The sequence below is a fragment of the Salmo salar genome, chromosome ssa09 (assembly GCF_905237065.1).
Source record: "Salmo salar chromosome ssa09, Ssal_v3.1, whole genome shotgun sequence".
Lineage (NCBI taxonomy): Eukaryota > Metazoa > Chordata > Actinopteri > Salmoniformes > Salmonidae > Salmo > Salmo salar.
In genome coordinates, this window is record NC_059450.1 from 129151974 (window position 1) to 129167836 (window position 15863).

At 43.2% G+C, this 15863-nt stretch overlaps 1 protein-coding gene across 3 annotated transcripts in view; it reads right to left on the reverse strand.

Annotated features, from left to right (window-relative positions):
- The window catches only part of LOC106612833 (LIM domain kinase 1), an 80651-nt gene that overhangs the window by 54189 nt on the left and 10599 nt on the right, over positions 1 to 15863 (reverse strand). Inside the window, exon 1 of one of the 3 annotated variants that reach the window (XM_014214386.2) lies at positions 10919 to 11342. The exons of the other annotated variants lie outside the window; for them this stretch is intronic. Coding sequence (XP_014069861.1) covers positions 10919 to 11016 — 98 coding nt within the window. The 5' untranslated portion in view covers positions 11017 to 11342. Of the gene's footprint in view, positions 1 to 10918; positions 11343 to 15863 lie in introns of those variants that run through there. 3 annotated transcript variants of the gene reach the window in all.

Below are 15863 nucleotides of genomic sequence, written 5' to 3' on the forward strand. Positions count from 1 at the left end.
CTTTTCGCAGTAGACGCCTGAGCCATGGAGCAAATTAAAATAGGAGGTGCAAACTTGTGTTTTTACACCTCCGCCTTTTACCAGCAAATGATCATAATCCATTTAAGTCATTTAGCGGACACTCTTATCCAGAGCGACCTACAGTAGTGAGAGCATACATTATCATACTTTTTTCGCACCGTTAGGCAGTACAGTTAGGCTATTCATATTACCGGAGCTTCATCTTATTCTTTTTATTTCTATGGCGGATTTGTGGTTGCAATTTATGAAACATGCCAAAACTTTGGAGATAACAATAGATGGCAAAGTCAAATCTCCTGGTTTCCCCTATCCATCTGTGGCGAAGTTTTCTCTAAATGCTTATGACAAATCCAGCTCCAGAACCAGCCATAGCCTAGCCAGCGAATCTTTTCAATACGGTGTAGCAACAACAGATAACATTAGCTAGCTAGATAAGGTTAGCATGCTCGCTATCTACACTGACAGCTGTCAGTGCACTACTTGTAATTTCTCCACTCCACCTGTAAAACATTCCCACCCCCAATTCATGAATATGTATTAGCAGCCTGCGCCATTCTTTGGCAGTGGAACCTAAATGAGAATTTCTGTTATAGGACAGGAAATATTGCAGCATTGCCCTTTGGTGGGGGCCTTTAAAGCTAAATTCCCCAAATTCTACACCTTTTGCCATGACTAGTCATGTTAGTCATTCTCACGCAGATATGATATTAACACAATCAATTGGGGCCCACTGGAGGTCAGGGCCCCTGGGCACATGCCCTGCGTGCCATGATTACTACAAGTTTAAATAGCTGGCTAGACTAACTACCAATCAAAAAATACATATCGCTAATTTCTCATTTCCTAGCGGACAAGGGGCCCTAAGCGACCAGCTTATGTTGCTTATACCTCGAGCCGACCCCGCTTCTTTACCATGCAAACCACTCGACCCAGGTCAATATCTGACCAAGATCAACAGCTTCCAATGATTTTAAATGGCTATCAAAGCAAAAGATGAATGAATATAATAATTGTGTTTGTTTACATATAAAAGTATGCCAATTTGACCTGTCACTACAGTAGGTCAGTCTTTGATTTAGCTAAAGATAGAGGTATTGATCAGGAGTCACACACACGTTTTACTATCCTTGTGGGGGCCTTAAATTAATTTCCATTCAAAATCATATTTCTCCTAACCCCAACCCTTACCTTAACCCGAACCATAACCCTAAACCTAATTCTCACCCTAATAGTAACCCTAACCCTAAACATAACCCCTAAGGTTAAAAGAGAATTTGTCCTCATGGGAAACATCCCGTAAGGGAGAATTTTTTTATATTTTACTATCCCTGTGGGTACTTCTGGGGATTTCCTGTAGCCACGAGAATAGTAATACAAGCCCACCCACAAAAGTTTCAGACTGAGTAGACACACAGTGGTTTCCCCAGTTCTCCAGGGGACAGACAAATATAGCTGGAAAGTTTCCCACATAGGTAGTGGTTCTAACTCCTACACCAACATGCCATCTCAGCTGTGTACTGTGATCTATTGGTCACTCTGTAAACCAGTACCATAGTCTCTAACAACACAATAGCAATACTGTAAACTGTGATTTCTTTTTCTAGGATTAATGTTACTGCAGCACTCACATCACATACAATGTGTTGATTCCACTGATAACCCCTCACATCACTGAGTTGAATGGAGTATTGCTTGAGATGACATTTCAATACAAAAATTGGCATCACAAGTCAACCGTGTAAACTATAGAATGTTCACCGTAACCTAAAAGACAGTCTATGTAACAGACTTTCTGGTGGGACTCTTCAAAATGTCAGTCTGGCCATCCTCTCGCTCTGTCTGGATGACAGAGGTCATGGTAGGACGTGGGTAGAGACACCTCTGAAGGAAGTGGGTCATGTCTACAGGAAGGGCTCTCTGTACTGGGCAGGGGAGGAGAGGACAAGAGAAGAGAACCTCCAACAAGGTGTTGATAGATTTTAAGGTTTAAATATTTGTTAGGATGCAGCATTACGAAAAGCGCAATAAATCATGTGCCACACATGTAGCCTCCCATCTCTCACACAAACACAGAATAATGTATTTTGCGTGTCCAATGATCCATCCTCTGTCCAATTCCATACATCTAAAAGATGTCAGACATACAGTAAACCTTATGGTCAATAAATCAATATTCCACAATCCACAGTTGAATGAGCAATAAATTGCATTAAAGAAATGAGAAAACATGATTAATTTGTTAGCATGTCTATTGAATGCTGATGTATTTTATAAACAAATTACAATTTATTTTAAATCAGTTGGCTGATTAGTATCTAAAATGTAATTTGTGTATATTTTACATCCAGTGCTTGGTATTTTGTGTCTATTTTACATCCAGTGCTTGCTGTTGTTGTGAGTGGGTATTGCCGGCAAGACTGCAACTCACACAAAGCATGTGACTATGAGGAAATATGACCTATGTCTTATGAGAGGGGGGCGAGAAAGATAGCGAGAGGGTGAGAGAAAGAGAAAGAATGAGAGAGAAAGATATACAGAGAGCGCAACAGAGTATGTAATGGAAAACAAGATGAGGAAACGACAGCGTCAGGGAGACCCCTCTCCTGTTCGCATCTTGTCAACAAGCCAGTAACGTTCCCACTGGAAGGGAATACCAAGACAGGGATAGAGGGGGGAATTCCTGGCAGAGGGCCAAGTTCTCCTACCAATCTTCTTTAGTGGAACAAAAAAAAAAGTTAAATCTATATTTGAGCACTGGGAAGAGAGTTGATTTTACAGGGAGATAGTTAGGATGGATGTAAGGGTTTCCCTTCTACTAACCAGTATAAGGATGTGTAGTGAGGTAAGGATGAGAATTATTGGAGCAGAGAGAGAGAGAGAAAAAAAGAGAGAGAGAGAGAAAAAAAAAGAGAGCGAGAGAGCGAGAGACCCACACAAGGACAACAACCAACAAAATGACACATTCATCACAATCCCAACCAACCGCCCCCTCTCTGCACCCCCTTATTGTCATTCCGCTCCTCTTATCATTCCTTCGTTGCCGTCTACCCAGACACCCTTCACCCCAGGGCAGAGCAGTTCCCAGACCATGATGTCACTCCCCTCACAGAAAAAGCATGACCTAATCCTCTCGGTGGCCCCTCCCCATTGGGTGTTTTCAAATCCTCCCAGGAAATCCCATAGCCAATCAGACGCAGGCCGAAACCCCTCCCCTGCAATTGCAAGCTCAGCAAAGAGCGAGCATAAACCCTCTCAGTGCAGGGCTCAGCCACCCCTGTCAGCCATCCCAGCTCTCAAGAACAATAATATCAGGGAAAAGCTAGTCTGTGCATTTTTATGTGGTGGAAAAAACACAGTGGTTGGCTGGGTTGAGTTCTAAGATGGCTGCTGAACACCCGGTAGCTTTTGTCAATAGGAAACATTTTTTGTTGTAGCACCGGCAGTCTATTAGTCTATTAAGCAGAGGCATTGCAGGTAACGGAGCTTTGTTGAGCTGTGTGGTGGCTGTATGCTGGGGGGGTGAATAGTGTTGCGGCTGGGGGTGAATAGTGTAGATGGAGGCAGTTTCCTTTGTGCTCGCTAAGCCCTGTGTCTGTCTGGCTTTCAGCACGGCTATCTATGCACATTCTGTCTGTCTGGGGCAGACTGGACTGGACTGGAAAAAGTTCCACGACCACGGGCAAAATAAGACATGAGTGATGGAGACTATCAGGTGCCAACAAAATTGGCCTCTGGTTCTGTCCTAGCATCAGTGAATGAATAGTCACTGTTCAGAGGACCACAATGCGTAGAAGTAAAAGTACAACTTTTTGTGTTATCCTCAAAGATTTCAAATAGAATGTATCTACTTGTGTTTTTAAATTGTCAAATAAAATCTATTTATCTATTCAGCTCAGCATACAAATATGTTGAGTCCTGGATGTTGGACAATGTTGGACTGATATAACTGGTAGAGTGAATGAAAAAGTGTAGAAGTGAAATAGTGAACACATTCTATATCTATAACACTGGGATAAGGGAGGTGAAATATAATTTCTGGAAGTCTGATAAAAGGCTTGTATTACAAGGCCAAAGGTTTAAAGCTTGGGAGTGGGATTTTAATCAAAAGAAAGGACCTACATGTATAGACAGACTCCCTTTTCCTTTGTAAATGTCATCGTCTCAGATTAACAATGGAAAGTTAGAGTCGGTGTGCAAAAATACTATATTAAACAGAACTGTGTTTTCTGGGGGGGGGGGATAAACCTGGCAGCACTTGATGACATGAGAACAATTTTCTCAATAATCTCTAAATCCACAAACCAGATGAATTCCTGAAGTCGATCATTTTATAAGGAGCTTTCGGGCAAGCTAGCCCTGAGCCATTTTTTTATTCAACAAGGCAAGTAAGTTAAGAACAAATTCTTATTTACAATGATGGCCTACCAAAAGGCAAAAGACTTCCTGCGGGGACGGAGGCTGGGATTAAAATAAATAAATAACATAAATATAGGACAAAACACACATCACGACAAGAGAGACAACACAACATTGCATTAAGAGAGACCTAAGACAACAACATAGCAAGGCAGCAACACATGACAACACAGCATGGTAGCAACACAACATGGTAGCAGCACAAAACATGGTACAAACATTATTGGGCACAGACAACAGCATAAAGGGCAAGAAGGTAGAGACAACAATACATCACGCAGCGCAGCCACAACTGTCAGTAAGACTGTACATGATTGAGTGTTTGAATGAAGAGATTGAGATAAAACTGTCCAGTTTGAGTGTTTGTTGCAGCTCGTTCCAGTCGCTAGCTGCAGCGAACTGAAAAGACGAGCGACTCAGGGATGTGTGTGCTTAGGGGACCTTTAACAGAATGTGACTGGCAGAACAGATGTTGTATGCAGAGGAGTGAGGCCTAAGAGGGGTTTATAAATAAGCATCAACCAGTGGGTCTTGCGACAGGTATACAGAGATGACCAGTTTACAGAGGAGTATAGAGTGCAGTGATGTGTCCTATAAGGAGCATTGATGGCAAATCTGATGGCTGAATGGTAAAGAACATCTACCCGCTCGAGAGCACCCTTACCTGCTGATCTATAAATTATGTCTCCGTAATCTAGCACGGGTAAGATGGTCATCTGAATCAGGGTTAGTTCGGCAGCTGGGGTGAAAGAGGAGCGATTACGATAGAGGAAACCAAGTCTAGATTTAACTTCAGCCTGCAGCTTTGATATGTACTGAGAGAAGGACAGTGTCCTTCTAGCCATACCCCCAAGTACTTGTATGAGGTGACGACCTCAAGCTCTAAACCCTCAGAGGTAGTAATCACACCTGTGGGGAGAGGGGCATTCTTCTTACCAAACCACATGACCTTTGTTTTGGAGGTGTTCAGAACAAGATTAAGGGTAGAGAAAGCTTGTTGGGCACTAAGAAAGCTTTGTTGTAGAGCATTTAACACAAAATCTGGGGAGGGGCCAGCTGAGTATAAGACTATCATCTGCATATAAATGGATGAGAGAGCTTCCTACTGCCTGAGCTATGTTGTTGATGTAAATTGAGAAGAGTGTGGGCCTAGGATTGAGCCTTGGGGTACTCCCTTGATGACAGGCAGATTTTCTGACTTTATACACTGCACTCTTTGAGAGAGGTAGTTAGCAAACCAGGCCAAAGACCCCTCAGAGACACCAATATTCCTTAGCCGGCCCACAAGAATTGATAGACAATAAAAATAGCAGCACAACATTGCTTAGAATCAAGGGCAATGGTGACATCATTGAGGACCTTTAAGGTTGCAGTGACACATCCATAACCTGGGCGGAAACCAGATTGCATACCAGAGACAAGTTTTTCCCAACACTTTTGATAAACACGACAAAATAGAAATAGGCCTATAACAGTTAGGATCAGCTTGATCTCCCCCTTTAAATAAAGGACAAACCGTGGCTACCTTCGAAGCAATGGGAACCTCCCCAGAAAGGAGAGACAGGCTAAAAAGTTTGGAGATAGGCTTGGCGATGATACGGGCAGCAACCTTAAAGGAGAAAGGGTCTAAACTATCTGATGGTTTTTTGGGGTCAAGTTTCAGGAGCTCCTCTAGCACCTCAGACTCAGTGACTGCCTGCAGGGAGAAACTTTGTAGCGGGGCATGGGAAAAAGAGGGAGAAGCATCGGGGATAGTTGCATTAGAAGGGGTGGGAGATGAGGCAATGTTGGACGGGCAAGGAGGCATGGCTGAGTCAAATAGGAATCCTGACTTAATTAAGTGGTGATTAAAGAGCTCAGCCATGTGATTCTTGTCAGTAACAACCACATCATAAACTTTAAGGGACATGGGCAGCTGTGAGGAGGAGGGTTTATTCTCCAGGTCTTTAACCGTTTCCAGAACTTCTTGGGGTTAGACCCACAGAAAGAGAACTTTAGAGTATCTAACTTTGGCCTTCCCAGATAGCCTGAGTGCACTTATTTCTCAGGCTGAGCCAGTCAGCCTGAGTATGCGTGTGCCGAGCCTTTCGCCAAATGCAATTCTTTAGGTGGAGTAACTCTGCAAGATCACAGTCAAACCAGGGACTGAACCTGTTTTTTCGTTATCATTTTCTTTATGGGGGCGTGTTTGTTAACAATACCACTGAAAATATCAAAAAAGAAGGTCCAAGCGTCTTTGACAGAGGGGATCAAGCTGATTCTATACCATTTTACAGAGGCCTGTCATGAAAGAAGGCTTGCTCATGAAAGTGTTTTAGCAAGCGTCTATGACAAATCAGGACAGGTCGTTTCACTGAGCAGCCATAGCCATAACCAGAGCCCTAAGAATAGCCAGCTGCAACTGCCAAAGCTAGCCATTGGCCAACTAGATAAGAACTGTGGGGAAAGCTAGGCCTAGGCTAGGAGATAAGCCAAAAGCTAACCAAAGAATTCATTTGAAATTTGCTCTGGACTAATATAATATATTCAGGTGAGCAAAGCCAGAGAAAGGAAACAGACAGTGTCTCTGACCCCTACAAGCTCCTCAAGGACAACTAGATAAAAGGATGACAGAGAGTAATAGCAGAGGAGGAGGAGGAGTGAAAGAGTGATTGAATGATTGAGGATGAGGTTGAAGAGAGAAAAGAAAAGGGTAATAGAGTGATGGAGGATGAAGAGAAGGAGAGGAAAGAGGGGAAGGAGGGAGGAGAAAAGAGAAGGACCCAGTGTCCACACTAACTTCTTGGTGACAGGGGGCAGTATTCAGAAATTCAGAAGGAATACGTGCCCAAATTAAACTGCCTGCTTCTCTGGCCCAGAAGGTAGGATATGCATATTATTAGTAGATTTGATAGAAAACACTCAGAAGTTTCTAAAACTGTTTGAATGATGTCTGTGAGTATAACAGAACTCATATGGCAGGCAAAAACCTGAGAAAAAAATCCATCCAACCAGGAAGTGACTTGTAGTTCATCTATCTAATCCCTGTTCAAACTACAGTGTCTGTGGGGTCATTTTGCACTTCCTAAGGCTTCCATTGGCTGTCAACAGCCTTTAGAAACTTGTTTCATCCCTCTACTGTTACTGGGCAGAGAATAGGAGCTCAGTCAATCAGTGGACTGCCAAGGAGCAGTGAGTTGTTTACTGCGCAGGTACGTTGGCGCGCCTCTCCTTCTTTTTCCTCTGTAATGAATACGCTATTGTCCGATTGGAATATTATCGACGTTTTATGTTAAAAAGACCCTAAGGATTGATTGTAAACATCGTTTGACATGTTTCTATGAACGGTAATGGAACTATTTGACTTTTCGTCTCTGGTTCTGCGCTCTCGCATTATGCCTTTGGATTAGTGACCTGAACGTGCGAACAAAAGGAGGTATTTGGACATAAATATGGAGTATTTCGAACAAAACAAACATTTCTTGTGGAAGTAGGAGTCCTGGGAGTGCATTCTGACGAAGATCAGCAAAGGTAAGGGAAGATTTATAATACTAATTCTGAGTTTAGTTGACTTCAGAACTTGGCGGGTAACTGTATAGCTTGCTTTGATGGCTGAGCTCTGTACTCAGAATATTGAACAATGTGCTTTTGCCGAAAAGCTATTTTAAAATCTGACACAGCGGTTGCATTAAGGAGTAGTATATCGATAATTCTTTCAATAACTGTTGTAAAGTTTATCAACGTTTATGATGAGTATTTTTGTAAATTGATGTGCTCATTCACCGGGAGTTTTGGTGGGAATACATCTTCTGAACATCACGCGCCAATGTAAAATGGGGTTTATGGATATAAATATGAACTTTATCGAACAAAACATACATGTATTTTGTAACATTGAGTCCTGGGAGTGTCATCTCATGAAGATCATCAAAGGTTAGTGATTCATTTTAGCTGTATTTGTGTTTTTTGTGACGCCTCTCCTTGCTTGGAAAATGGCTGTGTGGTTTTTCTTGTCAAGGTGGTGTCCTAACATAATCTAATGTTTTGCTTTCACCGTAAAGCCTTTTTGAAATCGGACACTGTGGTTAGATGAAGGAGAATCTTATCTTTAAAATGGTGTATAATACTTGCGTTTCAGAAATTTGAATTATGAGATTTTTGTTGTTTTGAATTTGCCGCCCTGCTATTTCACTGGCTGTACCGCATAGCCCATTTAAGCTAGCGTCCCACATAGCCCATTTAAGCTAGCGTCCCACATAGCCCATTTAAGCTAGCGTCCCACATAGCCCATTTAAGCTAGCGTCCCACATAGCCCATTTAAGCTAGCGTCCCACATAGCCCATTTAAGCTAGCGTCCCACATAGCCCATTTAAGCTAGCGTCCCACATAGCCCATTTAAGCTAGCGTCCCACATAGCCCATTTAAGAGTAATTTCCCTTCCTCCTTTACTCAATATCTGTCTAACAAATCTGTCTAACAAATCTTCACATCTGTCCTCGACAGCCTTTCATTTGTACACAGCCTGTTCCTCCTGCTCCTCTACAGAGATGAAACACAGAGATGAAACACAGAGCAGGTCGGTGAGCCGGGGGAGTCAGGCAGATTTAATCCTGTCAGGAGGATGTGATGTTTAATTTCTTCAGCCTCTCTGATGATGACATTGGTCGTCTTTGTATAAACCAGGTTACTGTCTGCCCACACACCTGCTGTATGGGTGATCTCCTCTCCTCCGCTACACTTTCACTTATCCTCTCTTCTCCTCTGCTCTCACCTCTCCTCCACTCCTCACCACGCCTCTCCTCCCCTCCCCTCACCTCCACTCCACTCCTCCCATCTCATCCCTCTTCTCTTCTCCTATCCTCGCGCAACCATTTTAAAAGGTGGCTAACAACACATCCATTACTTATAGCCTGGTGTTAACTATCACTGAAACAATACCACATTCAGTTACATCTAAAGTAGACGCCTTACATAAAGTATAGTCTCATAACCTTACAATATCAATGTTACACAGGAACTTTTAGAAAGGGATTTATTGTACTGTACATGGAGGTGTACATTTTATGATCTGATCAGGTTTCAGCTTCTATTCTGAGTATTCATGTCTACTTCAAAAGGAATGCACCTGTTGTATCAGAGTGTATGATGTGATTTAAATGAGGAAGCTCCTGCAAACAGCTTGCAAATGCTCACCATTATGAACATTCCAACCACACCTAATTTAGCCTACCTCAATAGCACATTAAAGGAAAACTCCACCAAAAAACTATATTTTGGTATTTGTTTCATTAGCCATTGTTGATATAGTCCCAAATCTTTTGCATGTCAGCAATCAAGTTCTCAAGATACGTAACTTTCAAAATACAGAACTCTGTCCTGTATTATTCATTTTGCATCATATGATGAGAAAGTGACAACGCTAAAGAGTATTTAAACAACATGTGTGAAGTCTGCTTTATGTAAAAAATAACTCATAAGCAACAGTTCACCATAGCATTCTCCAAAAGCCATGGAAGACACCTATTCACAGCTTTGTGATTATAGGACCCGCTATTTATAAATTGTGAACAATTTCCCCTAAGAGGGTCTGGCTGTCGTTGGATAACATGCTTATCTGACAACTCACACAAGGCAGGCACACACATACACGCAAACATACAGAGAGGAAAGCTGGAGTCAGTGAACACAGGCGGAGCACTGTATCACAGCGACACTGAAAGCTTCTCTACATCCCTAATCTAGTTTATTCATACTGTGGACTACTCTCTGTACACTGCACCCAGGCTACATAGAGCCTGACACACTGCAAACAGAGCAGTCACATAGCAGAGAGGCTGGGAAATCATGCTTAGGGTGGACAGGGAGTTATGATCAAAGTCAGACATGGGGAGTTAGAGACACAGGCAGAGTGAGGGAGAGTCAGTACTGTGACAGCCTGAATACAGTCAACAAGTGTACTAGACTCGACAATGTACACTTCTGCACACTGGGTGAGGGGTAGACAAACAAACATTGATTGTATAGAGCACCACACCAGTAAACACATACTGTCACATAAAGGGACACACAGTAGAGACATGGTCTAAGTTCATAACACATAGCCTAACAAGCATTGTTCAAATTCATTCTGGACTAAGCCATCTGTAATATTTCTGGTCACGAAAGTGAGAAAAGCAGACATGGAAACGAGGTTTAAAAATAAGGAAGTGATTTCACAGACCCACCTAAACCACCCTTCTGTCTAGTCTGTGATGCTAACAACATGCTATCTGCTATCACTTCTCCATTAGTAAGCAAATGCATCCAACTCTAGTTGAGTGAACGGTATTCATGACTAAACTGCGAATTTTAAGCAAGTTGTTTCAATGAGTAGATGTAGAAATACAGGAGCATAGTTCAGGAACTGCAACCAAGAGGAACCAAGTACCCAAATGAGTCCACTACAGACCATACAACTGCCCATCCTAGCCTTTACGTACATCCGTCCAACAAAACGACTTACTTCTTGCCCTTGACGTGATTCCTGTATCGCTGGTCCCTTTGCAACATGTCTCCCTTCAGAGACAAGGCCTTGCTATGACAGTCAGGAAACAGGCTCATCTTAACAGCAGCGTATTGAACAGATAATCTATAGAGTAGAGAGGAAACCTACCGCTACTAAACCAACACACCACCACCACCACACAGCAGCACTGTCACAACCATGAATATCTCTCTCTCTCTCTCTTTCTCTCATGCTGCAGCTGCATTTCTTTTTTAGTCACGTGTTTCCTGTCCCTGCCCTCGCTCCCCCAGCTTCCTTTGGGAGTGGTGGTGACCCTGTGACATCATAGCCTTTCCCTTCCATCCTCCTCTTCCCTCCCTTCATCCCTCTGTCTGCCAGACGGCTGGCCTCTCAGTCAAATACAACTAGCTTCTCACAGTCAGTTAACTACAGCCAGCTTTGCATATTCAACCAAAGTGGGATAAAGGGGCCCCTATCTTCCTAGCCAATACTACTCAATAAAGGCTCCCCCATCTACCTTACTCATTCTACTCATTTCCATGTTACGCTATCTGATACCGCACACTTAAACACATCTATTCATCAAAGACACCACAGGCTGGCAGAAAGTACATTTTTCAATCGATTAAAACCTCTTAACAGTTTCTGTTTAAGTTTACCAACCTTTTCCTGCGACTCTGGTTCCATTCCATTTTGGATGGAGGAGGGAGGAGACTGAAGCCCCTCGGCGAATCAGGTGATGGTTTAGAAGGAGATAACATTTCCTTTAGCCAATTAAGACGATCCTTGAAGAGGAGTCTGTGTCCTAATAGGAATCCTAACAATTCAGGTGATCTTTACAAAGGAAATGGTGTCTCTTTGTTAAGACAACCTTGTAGCTACCGCAGCACAGAAAGAAAGTGTTTTAGGCAGGACACAGAACAGACCTATGAGGACGAGCATACTGGTTTCACTTCCTTACTGATCCCCCTACCAAATCCCTACTTTCAAAACACAAGTTTCACATCAGAGGCATGGTCAGGAGGGAAAGGCCACAGAGCCTAACAATTCAAAACGAAGAGAGTGGGTGTCTTAAATAGTTGCCACAGAGCCATACAGTACAGCTATAGTATACACTATTATATAATACATCATTATGTAGTGTTAAGGATCTGCTGTGCTATCCATCAGTTACGACAGATCATGTCACATGAGCACCATTATACCACATTAGTAATATGAAAAATGATATCTAAGGCCATGCAGCGAACAGCTTGAATCCTCTTTCTAACCCCCTTCTGGCATATATTTTAAGACAAGTCTAGCGGTTATAAATACGGTATATGGCTATTTACAGTGAATGCATACATTTTAAAAAGAGGTCTTTTAAGATGAGTCCTCGTCTTAAAGAGGCAGAGACAGAGAGAGAGAGAGACAGAGAGAAAGAGAAACAGAAACGAGAGGCAGAGAAAGAGAAAGAGAGAAGAATGTGCCGTAATAATGGAAAGTCTCTGGGGGGTTTCTGTTGCATGTCCTTGAGAAATTGACTTCTTTCAGCCTTGGGGGTGTGTGTGTGCGTACAGGAGTGTGTTAGTGTGTGTGTGCGTACAGGAGTGAGTTAGTGTGTGTGTGCGTACAGGAGTGAGTTAGTGTGTGTGTGCGTACAGGAGTGAGTTAGTGTGTGTGTGCGTACAGGAGTGAGTTAGTGTGTGTGTGCGTACAGGAGTGTGTTAGTGTGTGTGTGCGTACAGGAGTGAGTTAGTGTGTGTGTGCGTACAGGAGTGAGTTAGTGTGTGTGTGCGTGCGTACAGGAGTGAGTTAGTGTGTGTGTGCGTGCGTACAGGAGTGAGTTAGTGTGTGTGTGCGTGCGTACAGGAGTGAGTTAGTGTGTGTGTGCGTACAGGAGTGAGTTAGTGTGTGCGTACAGGAGTGAGTTAGTGTGTGTGTGCGTACAGGAGTGTGTTAGTGTGTGTGTACGTACAGGAGTGTGTTAGTGTGTGTGTGCGTACAGGAGTGTGTTAGTGTGTGTGTCTGTGTGCATATACTGTATGAGCATACATGTCTGACCAGCCAAATATTGATTGAACCTGGGTCGTCAGTGTGGCGCAAGACCGTGTCAGCAAGGGTTAGGTATTTGCTTTTGGAGATGACCCAAGTCTTCAGGCAAGGTTACACATCACGCGTTGCGAATATAGTTTACCGAACAACCTACATGTTTGTGTGTGTGGCGTGTGTAGGAATATATACAGTACTGTGCAGTATTTGTGTGTGTGACCTGCAGGGTTGCCAATGTGCTGACACAACAACAGAGCTTGCTGTCGGTTTTTTGGCCCTTGGGGGCAGCAGAGCAAGCTGGCAGAAACAGTCACAGGACCTCACTCTCTCTCTCAAGAGAATATATTTTGTCTCACTTTGATAGTCCATGAAATGTTAACTCCTATGAATGAGTATGTGAGTAATTTTGTTCTATTAAAAAAGAAGATATGACATTAAAAGTTAATACTGGCAAAGAAGGGTACTTTCAAAACAGGTAAATGATGATAGCATTGTGTGTATGAAAAGCATATATGTTTTTTTGACCCCTGTAAAGAGACATACCATGTTACCATACCATGTTATTGTTCCTGCAGTGTCAATATCTTTCTACTGTACACCTGTGGTGTGCGTTCCCAACTTCCCAAGTGTCAAATACTAAACTCACTCCATCTACATTACATTCAACAAAGGGCATCAAATCCACCCAAGAGCAAATTCTCCTTAAAGTCCTTCCACTGAGGGCTATCCAAAGAGTCAAGTAGTAGAGATCCAATTCTTGAGGGAGAACTGAAACATCAGTCAATGCCATGGATGCCTGCCTAACAGACTCAGTACACTACCAGAAGGAATCTTGTAAACTGGACTCTATCATCGATTGGAACATAAAACGCCTCTCTCTGAGTTCTGGGAGTGGGGTCAACAGCAATATCTCCTTACCGGCTTTTAAAAGCCTGAATGAAAACTCAATAAAGCTAAAGCATGGTTCTGAGCGGTAGGCTCCTTCACTGGCAGTGTTTGGGGAGCACTTTAGCTCCCCTCCTCCAAGGGTGCTTTGCGGTCTCTGGTTTCTCATGGTGAGCCCAGGGACTGCACCATGCTGAGAGAGTTGGAGGATTGACTAATAGGAACGGGTCGCTCCGTGAGAGCGCCACAGTATTTTCCCATGAAGCTGCTGTTCTGTGAGGACCATGGAGTTTTTCCACCCCTGAGAATTCCAACAGCCTCCAAATAATCCATTCCAGCTATTTTCCCCCATTTAGTTTATTTTTATCTGCCATTCTAGCACTCACTGAGCTTTCAGTTCTACTTGGGGACCAACTAGCTGACGGGATGTTTGGAGTGTGTTTTCATGATTTTCTTATGTTTAGCCCGAACCCTCTTTTTCCTTCTGTGTTGCTTGAGGGGAGTAGGGGGACGCAGGCGGCTTTCCATAGACGTCTCCGATCTGGAAAGCCATCTTAACTCCCCCCTTTTTCCTTTACCATGACAATCCCTCCCTCCCCAAGGAGAAGGATCAGAAATCTATTACCTCCATATTCCAGACAGACAGGGAGAATTAGAATGTGTGACAGAATAGCTAAGGGTTAACTTGCATGCTATCTGAAGGAAGCAGTTACTGTTTTTTTTAATTTGTGGTGTTATTGAACGGAAATGACAGTGAAGGGAAGACAGGAAAGGTAAGAGAAATGCAAGTCAGAAAGGCACAAGTTACACAGTTGTAGTAGTGGTAAAACGTGTATCTGACTTGTATGTTCCAACGGGTCGATGACAGCCAGGTCTTCTCAAAGTAACATTCAGTAGAGACTGAAGGAGTTCTTACATTCCACCCACACGGGGATCAGGTGTGAATTACATTCGGCGCTTCACCAAGTGTGAGAGAAATGTGACCTCTTTTCTGTCCTAGCCTCTTCACAACAAACATATTATGAACACACACACCCTACCCCCTCCTATCGAAAGCCAGCACTGTGGAGTAGCCAGATGCGTCTCTCCCTCTCATCTCCGTCCCATATGTATACTCTCTGACACACACACACACACACACACACACACACACACACACACACACACACACACACACACACACACACACACACACACACACACACACACACACACACACACACACACACACACACACACACACACACACACACACACACAAAACTCCAAAACCCTTTATGCCTCTCTCTAGTGACCCAGATGTCCTCATCCTCAGATCTCCCGTTGGGTCATCCAGCAGTGCTGTGAGTCACTAATGCAACACCAAGCACCCAGGCAAGAGAAACCCCACTAGCAGACTTAGCAGAGTGAGGACAGTAGATAGAGGATACAGGGGACAGTTTTTACAGGGAGAGCCAAGTTCAGACTAAACACACAGCATCTGACTAATGGATGACACTGCTGACTACCAGCAAAGGAATTCAAATGGGCACAGATCATATGCGGTGACAAAACCTATGTGCATGCATAGCCCATACATATAGCACAACAAAACAACTACACGTGCATGGTATAGTTAGCAATATGGGCCAGTTTCCAAGATCCAGTAATATGTGTCCTGGAAACCGGCCCAAAATGGTCAATTTATGAGGTTAATAAGCTGTGGTAGAACAAGGTAATAACAGTGCCTGTGTGGGTCATTTTTTATGATTTCTAAATGACAAACATATCAAAGATATCCTCTGACAGGCTGATCTGATCTCCTGCTTCCTGAAACTAGGTTTGTCAACCCAAGAACAGAGAGTGTAAAACCGAAAATAAACTAAAGAGAAAGGGTGGAAGCAATTATGTAAGCAAGATGACAACAACAACAACAACAGGCAGTGTCCTATTAATAACATCCCAATCTCCAGCGGGCACACTACTTTCTGGGAAAAACGGTCTAGTTTTCAAGCAGAGTAAAACAACTTCACCAGCCCCTGAA